Source organism: Meriones unguiculatus, chromosome 7 (assembly GCF_030254825.1).
Source record: "Meriones unguiculatus strain TT.TT164.6M chromosome 7, Bangor_MerUng_6.1, whole genome shotgun sequence".
NCBI classification, from domain to species: domain Eukaryota; kingdom Metazoa; phylum Chordata; class Mammalia; order Rodentia; family Muridae; genus Meriones; species Meriones unguiculatus.
Genome location: NC_083355.1, coordinates 4,165,180 through 4,185,092, shown reverse-complemented (window position 1 = coordinate 4,185,092; position 19,913 = coordinate 4,165,180). Strand labels below are relative to the sequence as shown.

The window sequence follows — 19,913 nt, the reverse complement described above, 5'->3', positions numbered from 1 at the left end:
ACATCTGATCTGGACAAGCTGCTTTAAGGTAACCCACGTGTTCCTGATGTCACAGCCCGTTCGGGTGTCTCAACTTGTGTGCAAGCTGAAAGCCACGCTCCACCTCAGCCATCTTAGAGATGAAGTCCTGGGAAAGCCACTTGATCACTTCGACAGATGCAGGGTCCCTACAGTGGGCTTTATGGTAGACAGAGCCTTCATTGGCTCTACTCCCAACATAACCTGCCGAGGGCATCCATGGCTGGCGCGGAGGCAGGGTCACCGCTTGAACAATGAGGAAGAAACAGGAGCGGCCAGAGGATCTAAAGCCAGGCCAGGAGAACCACAGGCCACCAGGGTGGGGGAGGGCAGGGGGCCGGTCAGCCATCTAGGCCATTGCTTCTTGTTAAGCTGATGGGGTGGGCGTGGGCTCTCTTTGCTAAGACCGGGCTTTGCAAGGCCACGTGTGGCCTAGGAGAGCTGAGCTGGAGGTGGACTTGAGTTTGACCGATTACCTGCTCTTCCTGGACTATCCTGGGAAGCGGGATGACCAGGCTGTTGTTTGACTCTGATCCCCGGAAGGCCTGGCCTGGAACCCCCGTGTCACACCTGTTAAACAAACATGCTGAGGATGAGGAAGGTGATTGTCTCTTGGCTGACTAGAGGAAGGCTTCCTCGATAGACCCCAGCAAACAGAAGACATCCTGTCACTGTTCTATGCCAGCTGCTGGAACCTTCTTCCTCCTCATTGTCTGTCTTGTCCTCCTCTTCTTGCTCTTCCTTGTAGTGCCTCCCCAGTCTCCCTGCTCTGGTCCCTTGGACTCTTCCGTGATGCTACGATCAAATCCCTCCCCCAAACCCATCTAGATGCCTGCAAATTAATTGGATCACTTTTGAGGGGCGTATATGCACCATGGCACACATATGGGAATTAGGGAACCACTTGCAAACATCGATTCTCTCCTTCACCCGTGTGTGCTATGGGACTCATACTGGGCTTGGCAGTCTTGGCAGCAAGCACCTTTACCTGCTGAATCACCTCACTGGCCCTACGGTCAGTTTCATTGTTTGTTTGGTCTTTCCAGACAGCGTTTCTCTGCGTAGCTTTCACCGTCTAGGGCCCTGGCTGTTCTGGAGCACTTTGCAGACCAGGCTGGCCTCAAACACACAGAGATCTGCCTGCTTCTGCCTCCCTGAGTGCTGGAATGACAGGCCTGCGCCACAGTGCCTGGCTCCTATCAATTTTTAAGCTGTCCAATTAGTAGCTTCCGAATGCCTCCCACAAAGACTGTCACTGACACCCTGAAGTGGCCAAGCACCTCTGCAAACATGAACTAGGTTCTTTCAAGGAGCCCAGGAAAGATGGCCGCTTTCAGAGCCCAGTGGTCACTCCCAGCTGGCAGCATGGATGAGGACAGGGGCTGCTGGACCGCCCACTGTGACATTAGCATACATGGAATGCTATGTTCATGGTCCCCAGGAACAGGACTTGGTGCCTTAACATTGGTACCTACTACATCAGGACCCACGACGCCAGCATCCGTGGGTTGTCAGCCAGCTTTGATCGGGAATGCCTATGGGCTGAACTGTTACCATACACCAATGATAGGACTAAGCCCTAACTCCCCAGGACCTGTGAGTGTGGCTCTGAACCCAGACAAGTCAAGTCATGTTTGGGGAGGCCCCAGGCCTGACTGGTATCCCTGCAGGAGAAAGGACTGAGGTCAGTGGCACAGACAAGCAGACACAGAGCAGATGCTCTACGAAAGTAGCGGCAGTTAGAGAGGCATGTCCACATAGCAAGGGTGTCAGGGGACTCCCGAAACACTGCCCCTCAGAGCTTGCAGAAGGAACTGGCCCGGTGACAGTTGGATCTCAGGCTTCTGGTCTCTGGAGTAATGACAAAAAAATTCTAATTATTTTTAGGACCTACTTTACGGTCTTTGCTTCTCCTAAGTGTTGGCAACAAATTCACCTCTGAATTCCTATTCCTCCCGAGTCAGCTGGGGCTCCAGGTCGGGCAGGGATGGTGGGCAGGTTGCTAAGTGTCACTGCACGCTCGGAGCAGCGGGCAGGATCTTTGTTCTTCCACTCACCTGGTGGCATGAGGATGGTGTAGGGTCTTGGACGTCCACAGCTGCCCTCTGGACCATCCCAGTCTGCACCCCGGCACGTTTGGTTATACCCAGACCTCCTTTGAACACCTCCCTCCTCTTCTCTTGGCAGACAAAATCTGTCTCTTCATTACCACACTTGCCAGGCTACCCCGCCAGGTCCTCCTGACACCAGCTAGCCACCCCATCATCCAGTCACAGCGCCCAGATAAGAAGTGCATGGGGTCTGGCTCCACCACACAGGACTCCCCACATTCGGATGTCAGCCCCCCATGGCGGGGCTGCTGAACACTCTCAGTGAGAGCATCCCGTGGCCTCTTCCCCACACTTAGGAATTCTCTAGGATGCTCTCAGAACTCAGGGAAACAAGTCACTATGGCTAATGGCATGATTATAAAGGAGACTGTGAAGGATTACAGATAAACAGCCCCAGGGATGAGGACATGGGGAGCCATCAGGAAGGCTCCAGGGGACAAGGTGTCCGGCCTGTGCAGTTTGCGGTGAGTTGTGCAGCCCTCCCAGGATGTGCTGCTGGGCCTGGGGGGACCCTGAGCCCTTTGGGTCTGTCATGCGGGGACAGGTGACTCAGCCTTGGTCTCTGGCTATACTGAATCACCCTGGAGGTCAGGGCACAGCAGGGGTTCCAACCCTCTGCTACAGCCCCATCCCATAGCTACCGGGGAGCTACTGAATCCCCCTCACTTGTAGAGGCTCAGGCAAAGTCCAAAGAGCTTCATTAAAAAAAAAAAAAAAGAAAGAAAGAAAAGAAAAACAAGGCAGGCTCCTCCCATCCCTTTCATTCAGGGCATTCTGAAGGCCTTGACAGACGCCAAGGAGGAAGACTTAGCTGTACCAGCCATGTGCCAGTTGAACCTCTGCACACAGATCTAGCCCTCTCTCAGGACCCCAGCTCTGCCCAGGGCAGCCCTGGTGGGTTTTTCTGAACGCCTGGAGGAGGAGCACAGGCTGAGGACACAGCGCTTCCTGCGCCCAGCTTGCTCAGAGCCACTCTGGCGCCCTCCAGTGGCTGTCTTCCAGACCGGCGGCTGACACAGCGAACTTTCCTCCAGAACGCAGAGGTCTGGGAGGTCACTGCCAGCCCTCCACTTAGGAGGGGTAAGAAGCCAGCCACAAGGAGATGCAGGGGGCTTCTAAAAAATGCTTATTTCAGGTGTAAGTATGCATGGCCGTGTGAGCTTATGTGCACCACATGTGTTCAGAAACCTCTGGCAGCCAGAGGCATTCAGTCTCCTGGAACTGGAGTTACAGAGTGCTGTGAGCCACCACGTGGGTGCTGGGATTTGAACCGGGGTCCTTTGCAAGAGTTATATGCACTCTTGACCACTGAGCTATCTCTTTAGGCCCAGCCTAGGGGACTTTTGAGGAGTTTTCATAGCAAGAGGTGTAAGTAAATGGTTTTCTTTTCTTTTTAAAATTTATTTATTTATCTATTTATTTATTCACTTTACATTCCAGTTGCATCCCCCTCCCTCCTCTCCTCCTGGTCCCACCCTCCCTTCCTCTTCCAGAGTCCTCTACCTCTCAGAAAAAGAGAACTCCCCAATTAACCCACTTCAGCATATCAAGTTGCATCAGGACTGAGCGCATCCTCTTCCATGGTGGACTGGCAAGCAGCCCTGCAAGGGGGAAGTGATTGAAAAACATGCAACAGAGTCTTTCAGAGACAGTCCCTGCTCCCCTTACTAGAGAACCTACATGAAGGCCAAGTTGCCCATCGGGTATATATATATATATGTAGGAGGCCTAGGTAAATGCTTTTCTTAAGAAGGTTACCCAATGAGCTGGGTGGTAGTGACTCATGCTTTTAATCCCAGAGGCAGAAGCAGGTAGATCTCTGAGAGTCTAAGGCCAGCCTGGTCTACAGAGTGAGCTCCAGGACAGCCAGGGCTACACAGAGAAACCCTGTCTCTATAAACCAAGGAGAAGGAGGAGGAAGAGAAGGAGAAGGACAAAAAGGAGAAAGAGGGGGAGGAAGACAAAGAGAAAGAAAAGGAGAAAGAGGAGGAGATGGAAGAGGAGATGGAGGAGGAAGAAATGGAGGAGCAAGAGGAGGAGGAAATGGAGGAGGAGAAGGAGGAAGAGGAGAAGGAGGAGGAAGAGGTGGTGGGTGGTCACCCTTGAATCTCTTCCTTAGAGAAGTCAGCACAGGTCCACCCAGATTGCCAAATGGCAAAGAAAAGGACCCCCCACCCGTGGATTGCAGGGGCTCTGCCTAGAGAAGGAAAGGTGTCCTGGGAGGGAACTGAGAGGGCCCAGAGCTTACTTGCTTTCACCTTTTCTTTAAAGATTTGATTAAGGATTTTTTAAAAATTGCATATGAACCAGTGCTAGACAGATCATAGGCCCTGAGGGAGAATGTACCACTATTATTCTGCTAAATGGACATAGTTTTTGTTTTAATTTGAGACAGGATCTCTTTGTGTAGCCCTGGATGTCCTGGTGTTCACTAAGTACACCAGGTTGGCCTTGAACTCACAGAGAACGACTTTGCCTCCTGGGTACTGGGATTAAAAGTGTGTACTCATCTTTATTCCCCCAGATTAGTGCCTCTCTCAACCCTCAGACAATCTCCTTTTGCAGTAGATGATGTTTAACACAGAGATGCACAACTGGTCAACATATAGAGAATGACAGCACTATGGCAACGAATAGAAGAATTCGTTTGGGGCTCACAGCTTCAGAGGACAGAGCAGGCAACGTGGGTCTGGAGTGATGGCTGAGAAAGTGCATCTGAGACACGAGAAAAAGGCAGAGAGGCAGAGAGAGCACGCTAACTGAGAAAGACATGGGCTTCTGAAACCTCAAAGCCTGCTCCCAAAGACACACCTCCAGCAAGGCCACACCCCCTATCCTTCCCAAACAGTTCCACCAACTGGGGACTAAGTATTCAAATATATGAGCCTGTGTGTGTGTATGGGGGGGGGGGATGGCATTCTCACTCAAACCACCACAGACATGCTCAGGCCTAAAAGGGACATCTACATCACACCACCAGTGCTCAGGGATCGCTGAGGAAGAGGAAGCAGAATGTGTGAGAGCCGGAGATTGTGGATGAACACAGGGAACAGTGCTTTACAGACACAGCAGGACATTTGAATCATAGCAGTTGTGGCAGCGTGAACAAGACCTAAGTAAGCTCAAGCCAGACAAAATCCCAGCACAGGCTCCACACCCAGGAGTATTTGGGAAACATAAATTGGACTCAAGGTGGGGGGAGAGAGAAAGAAAGAATAAAGTTGTATGTGTATATCAGTAGGAGTTCTGGGAGGGGTAGGCAGGGGGATAAATATGAGCAACATATATGAGATTCTAAAATAATTAAAATGTTATTTTAAAGATTGCATTTGTGCATATTGTGTGTGTGTGTGTGTGTGTGTGTGTGTGTGTGTGTGTGTTTCTTTGTCCCACCATTTGGGTCCTGGGAAGCGGATTGAACTCAGGTTATCAAATCAGCAGCAAGCCCCTTTCCCATTGAGCCATCTTTTGAGTCTTGCTTGTTTTCTTGTAACTTCTTATTGTCTTTATTATATCACTGACCTGGTTAGGATTTCTATGGCTGTGATAAAAGCCCAGGTAACTCGGTGGAGGAAAGGGCTTATTCAGCTCACACTTCCATACCGTAGTCCCTCACTGAGGAAGGTCAGGACAGGAACTCAAACAGGGCAGGAACCTGGAGGCAGGAACTGATGCAGAGGCCATGGAGGGTGCTGCTTGCTGGCTTCCTCCCATGGCTTGTTCAGCCTACCTTCTTATAGAACCTGGGACCACCAGTCCAGGGATGGCTGCATCCACAACCCACATCAATCCCCAATCAAGAAAATGCTCTGCAGCCTGCCTGCAGCCCGATCAATGGAGGCGTTTTCTCAGTTGAGGCCCCTCCTCTCCAGCGACTCCAGCTTGTGTCAGGCTGACATGAAACCAGGCAGCACACAAGGTCATGAACACATTTCATTTGCTTGTTTGTTTGTTCAGACAAGGGCAGAAAATCACTGGCTGAGCTGGGAACTTGGCTGTCCTGGGCAGGCCTAAAAACTTGTGATCCTCCTGCCTCAGAGTGCTGATGCCAGGCAAACACCAGCATGCCTGACTTGACCACGGAGATGACCAGACCTTTCTGAGCAGCTGAGTAACACGCCGCATGGCGGCTGTGTGGTGTATTTTACTTTCCCTCCACACATGAGAGGCTCTTCCTGCCGTGGGTGCCCGCCAAGAACCTGTGGACTGAGAGGACTGCCTCCAGTAACCCGGGCTGGTGCACCTGTGTGTGGCCATGAGCGAACAGGCTCAATTCCAACCTGGCCACCTGGAGTCTAAAGGTGCTCAGCTTTCTGGTGTCAAAGGAAAACATTCCAACACTTAAGCATCTTACCAGGCTTTAACTTGGAATTCTGGAACCAGAAATACCTCGTAGGATAAAACCGGGGATGGGGTATTCCCATGGGTTGAGTGAGGTGGGTGTACAGAAAGGACAAACGAGGAAGGCAAGAGACCAGTCACTACAGAGTTACCGCTAACAGCGTGAATCTCAAACTGTCCCCTGAAAGGCCCTGTGTTGAAGGCTTGCTCTCTGACTGTTGGATTCTTATGAGATGGCTCCAGTCTATGCACGAGTTTGTAGTGAGTGGACCATAAGGAGGACTTGAGATCAAGTGGGGTCAAGTGAAGGTGGGCTGCTGCAGGGTATGTGATCACACGTGAACCCTGAGATTGTGTTGTTTACTGGAAAAACCTGTTTCTAGTTGTGGTGTGGCTCTGCCCTAGCAAACCCCTTTAACCCACCAGTTTTCTGTTTGAATACTGTAAACAGGATTAAATAAAGTCAGCCATAGGAGGCGCAAGCACTAGTTGACAGGAATTGGACATAGAAAAAAAAAACCATAGAAAGAGGAAGTGAGGAGGAAGATAGAGAGAGACAGGAAGTAGAAGGGAAGGACATGCAGTTTGAGGGGGAGGAGCTTTTCTGGCCAAGTAAGAAGCTCAGCTGGGTGCTTTCTCTGCCTCCCTGACCTAGCAGGCTTTCACCCCTGCATCTGGCTCCTGAGTCTCTATTGGTAAGATGGAACAATTGAGACTGTGTTAAAAACAACAGTGGGCTGAATCCTCTGATGTGTGAGATAAATCAACTGGCTCTCCTCTAAGCCGACTGCAAGGCTTTTGTCACAGTGTTGAAGGGATGGCTGCTGTGTACACACCCACCAGAATGGGGGCAGTCAAGAGATGCTGACATGGAGCACCGGTGAGGACACGGCACGGGCGGTGGTGCTCATGGGAGGATGCCCACCAGACAATGCTTGCTCGGCAAGCTCTGTACAAGCTGCGATAAAATCCCTTGATAAAGAAACATATCAGAGGAGAAAGGCCTTTTCAGTTCCTAGTTCCAAGTCATAGTTCATCATCATGGGGACATCCAGGCAGGAACATGCAGCTGGTCACAGAGAGAAATGTGCGCATGCTGGCTTGCTCACCTGCTTATTCTCAGATCAGTTTCCTATATACTGGCAAGGACCTCTTACCTAGGGAATGGTGCTCCCCACAGTGGACTGGGTCTTCCCACAATAAGTGACTCACAGACATGCACACAAGTCAACCCAATGCTGGCAATCCATCATTGAGACTCCCTTCCCTCATGATTCTAGGTTATGTAACGCTGGCCAAGGTGGATGATCGCTAGGTCTTGAGAAATGAGACTGGGGGTGGGGGGTGACCTCTGGCCTTCACAAGTGGGCACACAGACACACATACACACTTCCCTCTGGTCATAACAGAGGTGCAGAGGCATCCACTGTCCTGAACCCAAAGGTTACATTCTCACAGGATGTCCCAACAGCATCTAAGCCTGCTCCTAGGCCTCATGGGTCACCCAGCACCCAGCATCATCTCCTGCCTGACTCCCCACCCAGGCTGTCTTCTGCTGTGAGTGACTTAGCACCCACTAGGTCTCCCCACTTCCCCATTCTTATGGATGCTGGGGTGTGTCTTTGTGCCTCTGCCCTGGCACAGGTTCAAAGGCTTCTGGAGGGACAGCTGGCCACCATGCCTCTCCCTTCTCCCCGGACATACCCTCCTCCATCTCCTGCTGCTGTCCTTAGCCTCTGAGGCCAAGCCCAGAAGCCCTTTCTCAGAGATGCTCCTAGTCTCAACCAGCTCAGCCCCGTGCTCACCAGCTCAATACCCGTGGTGGTATCCCACTTTGTTCCTCTGTGGTGGTCCTGTGCTAGGGCTGGGGTGTCGGCTTGTTTCTGTCAGTGTTCCTGACTGGCTCACAATCTAACTCCCTGTCCCCCAGAGCCCGGCTAATGTGCCGTCCAAACACTGCAGGAAGCCAGCAACACCTCCCGCATGAATGAATCATGAGACGCACACGTGACTTTAATGAGTTGAGATTAGTGACAGTGACAGACTGAGCAACTGCAGCAGGCACAGAAAATCCCACAGGACCTCACAGAACCTGCTCGTGCCTACAACGAGAGCCTGGGAAGTCTCAGCACTGGGGTGAGCGCTGGCTGGAACCTTCTAGTGAATTTGCAAGCTCGTAGAGACAGTGGCATCTTGGGAGAAACCTGGTAGCAGGCTGCTGGAGGTGGCTACAAAGAGGAGGGGGGCCAAGGTGGGGACCACCATGAGGTGTGCCACTTAGTCCTTGTCAGTGGAGTTAGTCAGGTAGAAAGGGCGGATGACCACCCGGAAGCTGCTGAAGGCCCCCGAGGCACAGGGAAAGAGGGAGGGGGTCTTGGAACTATTGGTATCCAGGGCACTGGGGATAGGGGCCTTGGAGCCTTCAAAGCTGGTGACATCCACCACTCGGTTCCCTCCACAGAGCATCAGGGCTTTGTTCTCGTAGGCGACAGTTGGATCGGAGTAGCTGGACCTGGTGAGGCCCAGCACGGGGAGCTCCTCAGAGGTGCAGGAGAAGCCATAGTTCCAGCAGCTCTGCATGGTGGGCAGGTAGGTGGCTGACCAGGAGACCTGCTTGTCCTTGAAGAGGAAGCTGGGGTGTGGTGGGGTCTGGAAGGACTGGTAGCTGCCGTACTGGGCTCTTGAGTTGTAGCCATGGCCATAGCCATAGCCATGGCCATAGCCTAGTGGGTACAACTGATTTGACTCATACTGCCTCCAGGAACGGGCCAGCACCAGGGCGCTCCAGGTGGAGGTGTAGAGCCGGGGCTTGTAGGTGTCCTCAGTGAGGTTCAGGCCCCTGTACTTGGCCAGCACGGGGAGAGGCACGGTGTGGAACTCCAGGGCCTCCAGGGTCTTCCTCTGGAACACTGCCTGGTGGTCCCAGTACAAGGACAGGTTGAACTGCAGCTCGAACAGCCCCTCCGGCGGCACCATAGGGAGGCGGACCTGCTCCACCAGGCGCTCCACCTCCGCGTGGGAGGCACTGCCCTCTGCGCTCCACTGATCCACCGCCTTCAGCACATCCAGCTCGCTGGACACAACCAGCTCACTCCTCGGGAGGAGAGCCTGGAGCAAGCTGAGGGGAACGCTCTGCCAGGCCTCAGCCTTTGTCAGAGGCTCAAAGTTCCAGGCCAGGAACTGCACGCACAGGTCTTCCAGCACAGAGTCACCGGTGGCCTGCGCATACGCGTAGAGGTCCAGGGGTGTACGGAAGGTGGGGTCCTGGGGCAGGAGGGTGGCGAAAAGCCGTCCGCAGTAGTCTCGCAGCTTCGAGGCCCCATACGCCGAGGCTATCTTGTGCAAGCACTTGACGGATGACATGGTGACCTCGATTCTTCGGGAGTAGAAGTACCTGAGGGGGTGGGGGAGTGAGGCATCTGTAGCCGGCCCTGACACGCAGCGGATGTGCCTGGCCTCTTCTCCTACCCAGCCAGCTACCAGGCCCCCACCAGCGGCCTGCTGACTCTGGGGCCATCAGTCACCCTCAACCTCACACCAACTGACAACAGTCTGGTCGCTCTGCTGTTGCTGTGAGCCTTGGCCAGCAGAGGTGTGGGCATCAGTGCCCAGCTGGGCTCCTGTGGTTACCTCTTTCCCCGAGCACCTGGTCCCGGGCAAGTGACAATGGCTCCTGGGTCACCTTATTTCTGCTTTCCTGTGACATGAACCATGGGAGGGCCTGAGCCCACCAGAGTGAGTGGCATCCTGCCTCTGTGCACAAGTGTTCAAACACATCCGAGGGTCCCTGCTGTTGCCTCCACAGCACTCCAGAGGCTGAGATCTGGACTCTCTCCTCTAGACTGACCCACCCACACAACTTGCAAGAAACCCTTCATGAAATCACCTCCCAGCAAGGGCATGGGGTAACAGGGTGCTGCTGCCAACCCCCCACTGCTGTTGAAGGAGGGAGGACCAGGAAGAAGGGTTGGTACCAGTGTCTAATCTTCACCCCACAGCAGAGTGGTCCCTTGGACAGCTGGCAGCTCTGAGCATGGAGGGAGGCTGAGATGAGCTACTCATGTCAAGGGTTCATGTGTATGCCCCTCTGTTCTCCTCTCTCCCTCAAGGCCTCACTCACCCAGGGCCAGCCTTAAGTTCAAGACATCAGAGTGGGTACCTTAGCCCTGCCCATCTTTTTCAAGTAAGAAACACATATCCAGGGCTGGAGAGATGGCCCAGAGGTTAAGAGCACTGGCTGCTCTTCCAGAGGTCCTGAGTTCAATTCCCAGCAACCACATGGTGGCTCACGGCCATCTATACTGGGATCTGGCGCCCTCTTATGGTGTGCAGGCACACATGCAGACAGAACACTGTATAATATAATGAATGAATAAATCTTAAAACAAAACAAAGCACAGAGAGGGAACAGGCCCAAAGCTAGCATCGACAAGTGGCTTGAGGCACAGCTGGAGGTGTAGGGGACTGCTGTGTTTCCTGTTTGCTGAGCCCAGGGTCACAGCTTGGGGAGGCCGGGGAGGTCAAGAAAAACAGGAATGGTGTGTAAGACATAGGAAGCAGCATCTCTGTCAGGCTTGCACTAGGCTGGAAGCAATTGGCTTTAATCTGGGTGTAATTACCAGTGTTGGTCTCTTAAATGCCATGTTCCATTACATGACGCTTCATGTCATCAGAATGAAAGAGAATATTTTCTAACAAATGTTCTATTTTCAAATCACTGCTTTCAAAGTGCAAGCCTGAGAAGTTCACCTGGGTGGGGAATCAAAAATTTCTTATAAGAGCACACGGTGATTTGGAGAATATCTAGTGTTGTATGGTGAAAAGTGCATGCACTTACATGCACCAAATGTGGGGAGACTGCCTGTGCGCACACCAGCGCACACAGATGCTTGTACTTAAGAATAGTGTGCTGGGTGACTAATAACGGTCCTCACAGGCTCATATATTTGAGGGCTTAGTTACCAGGCAGCGGAACTATTTGAAAGGATTAGAAAGACCAGGAGGTGTGGCTTTGATGGAGGAAGTGTGCCACTGGAGGTGGGCTCTGAAGTTTCAGAAGCCCCAGTCTCTCTTCTCTCTCTGCCTGTGGAGCAGGATGTAAAGCTCTCAGCTACTGCTCTGGCACCTGCCATGATGACAATGGACTAACCTTCTGAAGCTTTAGCAAGCCCTCAACTAAACACTTTTACTTGAGGAGTTGCCTTGGTCATGGTGTCTCTTCACAGCAAGAGAGCAGTGATTGAGACAAATAGACAAACAGGCACATACAAAAGCAACATTCAAATACACGGCCACATGTTTAGGCAAGTGCAGGAGGGATCTGGATGCATAAGCGTGCTCGTGCACGTGTGTGTGTGTTTGCGCGTGCGTGCACACCCCTGCACACCCCTGCACACACACGAAGGTGATGTACACTCAGATGCATGAATGTTCAATGTGTCCACGCAAGTGCAGGGAGCATTCAGATGTGTGTGTCCATTTGATTTTGCAGATAGGCGGGAATTTGAGACCATTTGTCTGCATGGGCAGACGTGTGCAGCGTGAATAAGCGTGCATGTGGCTGCGTGATATGCAAGTGCATACGTCCAGGGGGTTGCATAAGCATGTACACACTCTTGAGTGTGTGGAACAGACCTGCCTCCTTGCTGCCCTGCCCTAGCAGAGCGGGAGTGTGCAGCCCAGGCCTGGCTTACCTGATGAAGTCTCTGACCACAGGCATGCACTCGGCATCCACCCTCATGAGGACGGTCCTGCCCACCGCCTGCCACAGGGCCTGGGCCTCAGGGTTGGTGTTCAGGATCAGCTTGTGGGCGCAGAGGCTCAGGTCCCCACGACCCTGCCCTGTCACCTGGATGAACAGGTCGCAGCCCTGCTGGCTGTCAAAGATCTGGCCCAGCGCATCTGGGAGCTCTGCAGAGAGGTCCAGGATGTGGACTCCCCTGGTTTCTGGGAGGGACAGAGGGAGTTGCTGTGTGAGGGTTTGGACTCTGTAGGCCATTTTCTCTGTGACTTCAATCTTCAGGGGTCAGGGGCTTTATCTGGAACCTGCCATCCTGGTACCTGGCTCTGCTCAGAGGGCTTATGGGAAGATGCAGGAGGGGACAGGCCTGGAGGAAGAGTTCAGCTGCCCTCTGAACCCCACAAGACAGCAGCAGGCCCTGGTGGCCTCCGTGGCCATGTGTGGCCCCGTGCCCTGATATGCCCACAGGCTTGCTCCTTGTATGCCACACTCAGGTACTTCCTCTAGATGGAGACACTGACCCTGTGCCCATCCTCTACAAACTCACCAGTGACTGCACAGGCCACTGTCCTACTCTCAGTGAAGTGCCTCCTAAGTCAGGGTCCACAGCAACCCCACATTAAAACTTGGGGGTTCCCAGTCCCAAGGAGACCTGTCCTCCAGGGGCTATGCCATGCCTCTGGGCATCCTCACTTGTCCCTGCCTCCCAAATCCTAATCCAGAGCCATATGCCACATCATTTAGTGTGAGGGTTTGGCTTGAGTTTTACACTTAGAGTGGGTGGGTTGTCTCCTCCTGTCTCCTCACACCTCGACCCCCATGGCCTCCTATAGCTTCTAGTCTCTGCTTCACACTGTTCCCCAGCCAGATGGGGGCTCCTGCCCTCCCCAAACCTGTACAGCTTGCTCACACTCACGAGGCCACCTCAGGCTGAGCCCTCCACCTCAGATCAGCTTGTACCCAAGCTTGCCTGACCCTGCGGGATCTAATACCCTCATGCCTCAGTTCCCCAGCTCAGGACAGAGCAGGGAGGTGCCCCAGGAACCCTCAGGCCAGCCCAGGAGGAGGCCACAGGTGGCAGCCAGGAAGGGAAGCTCCCATTGGGCCTCAGACACTGGAGTGTCCCTGAGAATCGCTTCAATGTCACCACGCACAGCCTGTGTGCAGGGGTGCTATGCAATATGTCAGAGTAATTACCACAAGACTCTGGCCGTTAGAGGCCGGCCCTTCAGCACGCAGGCACCATCTGCCTATGGGAAGCAGTTCCTTTCCCATAGGCACCGCCCTGCTGGAGAAGCTTCTCTGACGTGGGTGATGCAAGGGACGCTCTTTCCATCCATCCCAGCCACACCCAGAGTGCCGATCTCCACTTGTGTTTATACAGGGGGCTGGTACAGGCAGGAGCAGGGGCATGGGCACCACACTGCCTCCTCCCGGTGCTGGCAGGGTGAGGGCATCTTACCATTGGAGCACACCACGCCTGCATCCTGGTCATGGCCACAGCGACTCATCATCCAGCCCAGAGAGCTGCAGTTGGCCAGCGAGGCTTCCGTCCCTGTACACTGCACCTCGTCCAGCATCACGGGCCCCCTTCCTGTGGGTGAAAAAGGAAGCGAGGGGCTGCACTGGAGGAACTGGACCCTCAGAGGGGGGCAGGTCCCGCAACAGGGGTGTGTACTGACACAGCAGGGATGTTTGGGGGGCATTACTGGGTGACCTCAGCTTTGGGGGATGGGGCGGCAGCCACACCTGGCCCGAAAGCAGCTCTGCCCAGCGCCTCAGAGGCATTCTCATAGCCCAGGGCCCGGCAGACGACGGCGGCATCCAGAAGGTCCCAGAGATTGTCACACACCGTCCCCCACTGGCCTCTGTAGAAGATCTCCACGCGGCCCTCGTTGGCAGAGGCCCCATCAGCCAGACGCACATCCCCGTCTTCTGTACCTGTCAGGGGAGAGTGGCGGTCAGCTGGGAGGAAGGCCAGCCTGTGTGTGTGTGTGTGTGTGTGTGTGTGTGTGTGTGTGTGTATGTGTGTGTGAGAGAGAGACATTACCCACTGAGGAGGGCTGAAAGCTCTATGATGACCCCTCGGAGGCCATGGCCTTTCTGTCTCTCAGCTCTGGACCTTTTGTTCCCAGAAGGCACCTTGGCCCTCAGCCTGCAGAGTGAACTGGGAGGTGAGGAAACTCCCTGCTGGCTCTCTGGAATCCTGGCTTGAGGGGAAAGGTAGCTCTTGGGCTCCTGGACACAGACAGAGAGCAGACGCACCTCAACTTATGACGGGTGATGCCCTGACAACCCAATGTAAACTGAAATTGTCTCAAGTAGAAATGCGTCTCATCCTTGGGGCCTTGAGACTCTCCTCACTCAGCAGTGGGACACTACAGTGTTGCTTGTTCTTTCTGAGGTGTGGGGCCGCGGGAGCTGTAGTGTGGTGTGCCATTGTGGGAGAGGAGTGGGCTGCACAGCCCTGGCTCGACCCGCACATACAGTTTATATCTCGTCCCTACAGTGCCTGCCCAAAGTGGACAATCCTGGACCAGAGACAGTCTGCACTCAGGCACAGGCAGCCAGGGAACTCCTGCTCCCCACTCTCTGGCACTCCATCTATGCCCATGCTCATGGGGTCAGTGAGTAGCTGGGTGCTTGAAGTTGGCGGTCACCCATGCTAATTCAGCTCACTCAGCTGAGGGTGCAAGACTGGCAAGGCTCTCGGACCCACAATGCAGAGCTGTGAACTGCCCCCAGGGACTCTAACCTGTATCTCGAGGCCACCTACTTCCAGGAGAGTGTAGGCAGGGCTCCCTCCTCGTCCCGCTGATGAGATGGGGAAATTCCCTGGCATTTTCTCCATCCCCTGCGCTTCACTTGGGCCCAGGGGAGCCCCAGAGCCCATATACCACCATTTGGGATGACACGGGAGGGAATCCTGGGACACGGCACCTTACAGGATGGTACTCTGCAGGGGGAGGGGCATGACCCACAGGGTGCTGCAGCCTTGAAGACATCTGATTCGGACACTTCCCAGGGGGCAGGACTCACCTTGAGTTCCTGAAACCAGCAACCACCACACAGACAGGAGCCATAGGAGAGCCATTGCCTGGCCTAGAAGCCCAGCCCTGCAGCAGAAGGGACAACAGAGTGAGACCAGTGACCGTTCTTTGCGGGAGACTAGCAGTTCCATGGTCCCCTCAGTCCTGCCTGTGGAAGACAGGCAGTTTTGGGGATGGTTCCTCTTCTGATGGCCCTCATTCAGGCCTCTCTCTCCCATGCTCTGTAGGATGATCTTCAGGTCAGTAAGACTTCTCAGATGAAGGAGGTGGGTTGAGGGCTCCTGGCAAGGAAGAGCCAGGAAACAGACAGACGAGAGGCTGTGCCTTGGGGGTGGACAGGGTGTATGCCTTATCTTCAGGCAATAGCTCCCTGCAGGGTATACCCCAGAGGCACAAGATAAGTTGGCCTTATCTTCAGGCAATAGCTCCCTGCAGGGTGTACCCCAGAGGCACAAGATAAGCTGCTAATGGGGCAAGGAACTGTGGATGAGGCTGGAACAGGGGACTCCCCAGGAGGAGAGTGACAGAGTACAGAAGGTCTGGGGCTCTGTAGTGTGAAGTGGGAGTAAGTGGGAGGGGGGTCAGGGTCAGCCCCTGGGATGCTGGCAGCTCTGAGCACTTGGGCAGACTCACTACTTACACTCTTGCTTGTCGTAGGATGCCCAACCCAGGCACTGTCCCCAAGGCCCTGCAAGGAGGGGTATGACCCAGAGCAAGGTACAGTAGCCCTGGCGACACCCACTCTGCTCCCAGCAGTCAGCCTGGGACCAGCTAGTGGATGGTGCTATTGGGAGCGCTGGACTGGAGCTGGTATCCTCAGACCAGGGGACCAGAGACCAGCAGCAGAGGTATCCCAGGACCAGCAGAAATAGTGGGACTGACCCCCCCCCACCTCTGCCCCAGTCACTTCTGCACTAGACCAGCATGGACAGGACTTCAGGGTCCCAGGCCACTATCTTGGCAGGGGTGAAGATATTCTAAGAGAGACTTGTGCCCTACCTTTAGCTTTCAGACAACTAAAGCAACAGGCCCCAAGCAAGCGGAATTTCCCTAGTAGTCTCCTGCAGAGAGGCGGTCAATGTCTGGTGATCACCAGAGAGGAAGTTGGTCTCCAAGGAAAGAGATTTACAGCCCAGGCAACAGCCTAGTTAGTTATGTACACCTCTAGCGCTCTATTTGAACTTAGCCCTCTTGATAACACCCCTAATAGACTGGAAGGGGAGGCCACTGGATCTCCCCGTCTTCTCAGTACAGCCACATGAAACAAATCCCTTTTTTCTGCTTTTCACTCTTGTATCTTTAGTTGGACCATGGAGGCTGGGTGGCTGAGTCTGGTGATCAGGGGAGCTTTCTAGGCATATGCTCTGACCACCAAGTCCTGTAACACATTGATGTGGGAAGCTTGGCCCTTATTGCTGTGCGCCCTTTCTATCCCACCAGCCTCTCACAGCCTCCTGCAGCCTCCAGCAGCCATGTGCAGACCTCAGAGCAACAAACAACTCAGCAAGTTCCCGCATCCTGAGTGAAAACCCCGAGAGAGAAGCAACTGACTCCAGATCACACAGCTAGTGAACCCCAGGTTAGTCTACCCACCGTCCACCACACAGACCTGGCAGTGGCTGAGGGAGCCCGGGAGCCCCACGTCTGTGTGCTGAGACATCATCCCAGTTTTATCCCAAGGAGGGACTCTGGCTTCTGGGAAACCAGAGTCCCCAAGGCAAACTGCTTGTCCATGGGCTTGGGAGCATGGCAGGGTGTGTGGCTGCTGCTGGGGGAAGCTGGGCCAAGCCTGCCTATGCTGGTTCATTCAGCACCACTGTGCAGGTAGGTGCAATCCCGGGCAAGGGCCCACAGACACAGCAGGAGCCCAAGGACTGAGTTCTAAACCCCTGCCCCTTCAGCTGCTTGCTCAATCGTCCAGGGTCTCTGCAGGTCAAGGCGGAACACGACGGCTCCTGGGCTCTGACCTGCCAGTGACCACACTGTGTGCAGTGGAGACCCACCTGGGATCAGGAAGTGCCCGTCCTGGCAGCCGCTGAAGACGGTCCTGGAGCCCTGTGGGCTGCAACTGGAGGTGTTCTGTGGACCGTTCAGCCGGGAAAGGCCCCACAGGGTGGTTTTCCTCGTCCCAGGAAATGCTTCATAAACCTAGTCTGGTTTCGGTTTCCAGAAAACACATGACAGAGGCTAGTTCTGGGGTTGGCTAGCAGCCCTCTGTTTGCTCACTGCTCTGCTGCGGGGATGGCAGGCACCCAATGCCTCGTAGCTGAGCTGATGAAACAGCAGCGTTGAGGCACCTAGGCTATGGTTGAACAGATACATGTCCAGGCTGGCCTGGCAGGCTCCCTGGAGGGGGGCACACGGCAGACGGTAGAAAGATGATGTGAGTGGCCCTAGGGGCAGAGGTTCAGGTCAGACAGGCTGTGTCTGTGAGCATGGATGTAGGCTGCACAATCCTTTCCTGGACCCGGGGAGGCTGGCTGTGTTCATGCACAAACGTGCCATGCTCAAGAGGGAGGGGGGTACGGGGACCAAGCCAGAGGGCAGGTATAAAGACAAAAGGGCCAGATGTAAAAAGCAGGGCTGGGAGCTGGGGGTGGCTTAGTGATGAAGTGTGTGGTCTCCTCCTGGGGATCTGACACTTCTGGCCTCTCCGGGTACCCACACTCAAGTACGCATGCATGTACACACCCAATAGACATAATTTAAAACACTAAATCTTCAAAGGTTTCTACATAGCTAGTTTGAAGGGGGAAAACAAAGCAGGGCTAATCCAGAGGCACACACCTTTACCTGGGAGGCAGAGGCAGGTGGATCTTTGCGAGTTAAAAACTAGCCTAGTTTACACAATGAGTTCTAGGTCAGCCAGGGCTACATGGAGAAACCCTGCCTCAAACAGCAGCAGAAACGGCTAGTGGGCCAATGTACAGCAGCCAATCCGGATGGTATGAGTTTGATCCCTGGATCTCACTGGCTCCTGTAAGTTGTCTTCTGTTCTCTGCACGTGTACCATGGCATACATGAGCATGCATGTGGACACACAGCAAATACATGCCAAAAAGTAGATAAAAATCAAAGAGAAGTGGGAGACATCAATGGTAAAGCACACTTGCTGCTCCTGCAAAGGACCCAGGGTCAGTTTGAAACATCCGAATGGTGGCTCACAAGCACCCCTAACGCCAGCTCTAGAGGATATAATGGTCTCTCAGGATCTCCATGGAGTACCAGGCACACATGTGGTGCACTCACATACATGCTAACAAAACACCCACATATGAAATACATAAAAATTAAAGACGTCAAAAAGGCAAAGTTTCCCAGACTTAGGATAACTTTATACAGTGGGGGCCTAGGGTCCTCACAGCTCCCTGCACCTGCCCTACTCTCTGGCCCTGTAAGGTTCTACCTCAGGACACTGAGCTGTCCTCTTGAACTCAAATGGCCCAGGAGGCAAAGCCAGGTGACTCCTAGTTGGTATAAAACCATCCCATTCCTTTTCAGGTGTACAGTTCTTTCAGAATTCACCTGCCATGTTTTGTTTCTGACCCTTTTTTTTTTTTTTTTAGATTCATCAATTTTATGTGTGTGAGCATTTTGCCTGCATGTAAGTCCACCATGGGCATCAGAACTACTGGTGCTGGAGTTACACATGGCTGTGAGCCGCCATGTGGGTGCTGGGATTCACACCCAGGTTCTGTGCAAGAACAAGTGCTCGCCACAGCTGAGCCATCTCTCCAGCACCACCCCCGAGAGTCTATTCCTTATTAAAATGTTCACACCGATTCCAGTCTGGTAAATCCTTTTACCCCTGTGCCTTGAGAAGCCCTGTTACTTTGTCCCAGGTATGGTGACTGGGAGGCCCTGAGACCCAGGAGAACCAAACCCTGGCAGGGGCTGGTGACCAAATGGACTCCCATTCACACCCAGCAACACAATCTCCCGGTGGCCCCAATGACCCTCTGGGGTTCAGCACACCAAAGGGTCTCTGCCTGGCTCACATCCATTTACCTTCCTTGGCAAACAACAACAACAAAAACCCCACATCCTGGTTTCTACTTGGGGAGTTCTCAGTCAGTGTGGTTCAACTCGGGATGCCCAGGAGAGTCACCTATGACAGGCACTAAAGGTCTCATCAGCCTGTGGGGAGAGGGGCACTGGTGTTTTGAGAACCCCAAAGAATTTGGGGGTATAGTCCCCTTGGGTTCAACCACAAGCTTTGAACTGCAGTGCCCACAGGCCAGGTACTCAAGGATTAGTTCCTTGAGACACATTGTTTCCTGAGGCCATCAGGTCACGAAGCCCCAGGAACCCATCCTGGATCTACAGGCAGAGACAGCCACGACTCTGCAGATGTCCAAGCTAAGCTGTGGCTTCGGTCACCTTCGGGTGAGAACGTGAAGGGGAGGATGGGGGTGTCCCCTGGAGAAGATCGGGTGAGAGGACAGCCAGCACCTAGACCACCCGGTGCCTCTATACTGGGTCAGCCCCACCTGCCAGCCTGGACTTAGGACCCCCTGCTTCCCGAGAAGGAAGCCAGGTCATACAGGCAGGGCCATCACAGGGTGTGGGGTCCGGAGCAGGTCAGTTCTATGGTTCTATGGTTCTCCACCTTCTTTTTTTTTTTTTTTTTTTTTTGGTTCTCCACCTTCTTAA

At 53.8% G+C, this 19,913-nt stretch overlaps 1 protein-coding gene and 1 long non-coding RNA gene across 2 annotated transcripts; one reads left to right on the top strand and one right to left on the bottom strand.

The window, feature by feature from the left end:
* Positions 1-8,458: 8,458 nt before the first annotated feature.
* Positions 8,459-17,432, bottom strand: Lgals3bp (galectin 3 binding protein). The gene is made up of 6 exons (XM_021639961.2): positions 17,264-17,432; positions 15,250-15,326; positions 13,960-14,151; positions 13,673-13,804; positions 12,164-12,416; positions 8,459-9,864 (listed from the first exon to the last, which is right to left on the bottom strand). Exons 2-6 carry the CDS (start codon positions 15,302-15,304, stop codon positions 8,748-8,750), a joined length of 1,749 nt encoding a protein of 582 aa, XP_021495636.1. The 5' UTR covers positions 15,305-15,326; positions 17,264-17,432; the 3' UTR covers positions 8,459-8,747.
* LOC132655087 (uncharacterized) lies at positions 16,403-19,042 on the top strand. The gene is made up of 2 exons (XR_009592684.1): positions 16,403-16,839; positions 18,827-19,042. It is a non-coding gene; the product is annotated as an uncharacterized LOC132655087 (long non-coding RNA).
* The last annotated feature ends 871 nt before the right edge of the window (positions 19,043-19,913 follow it).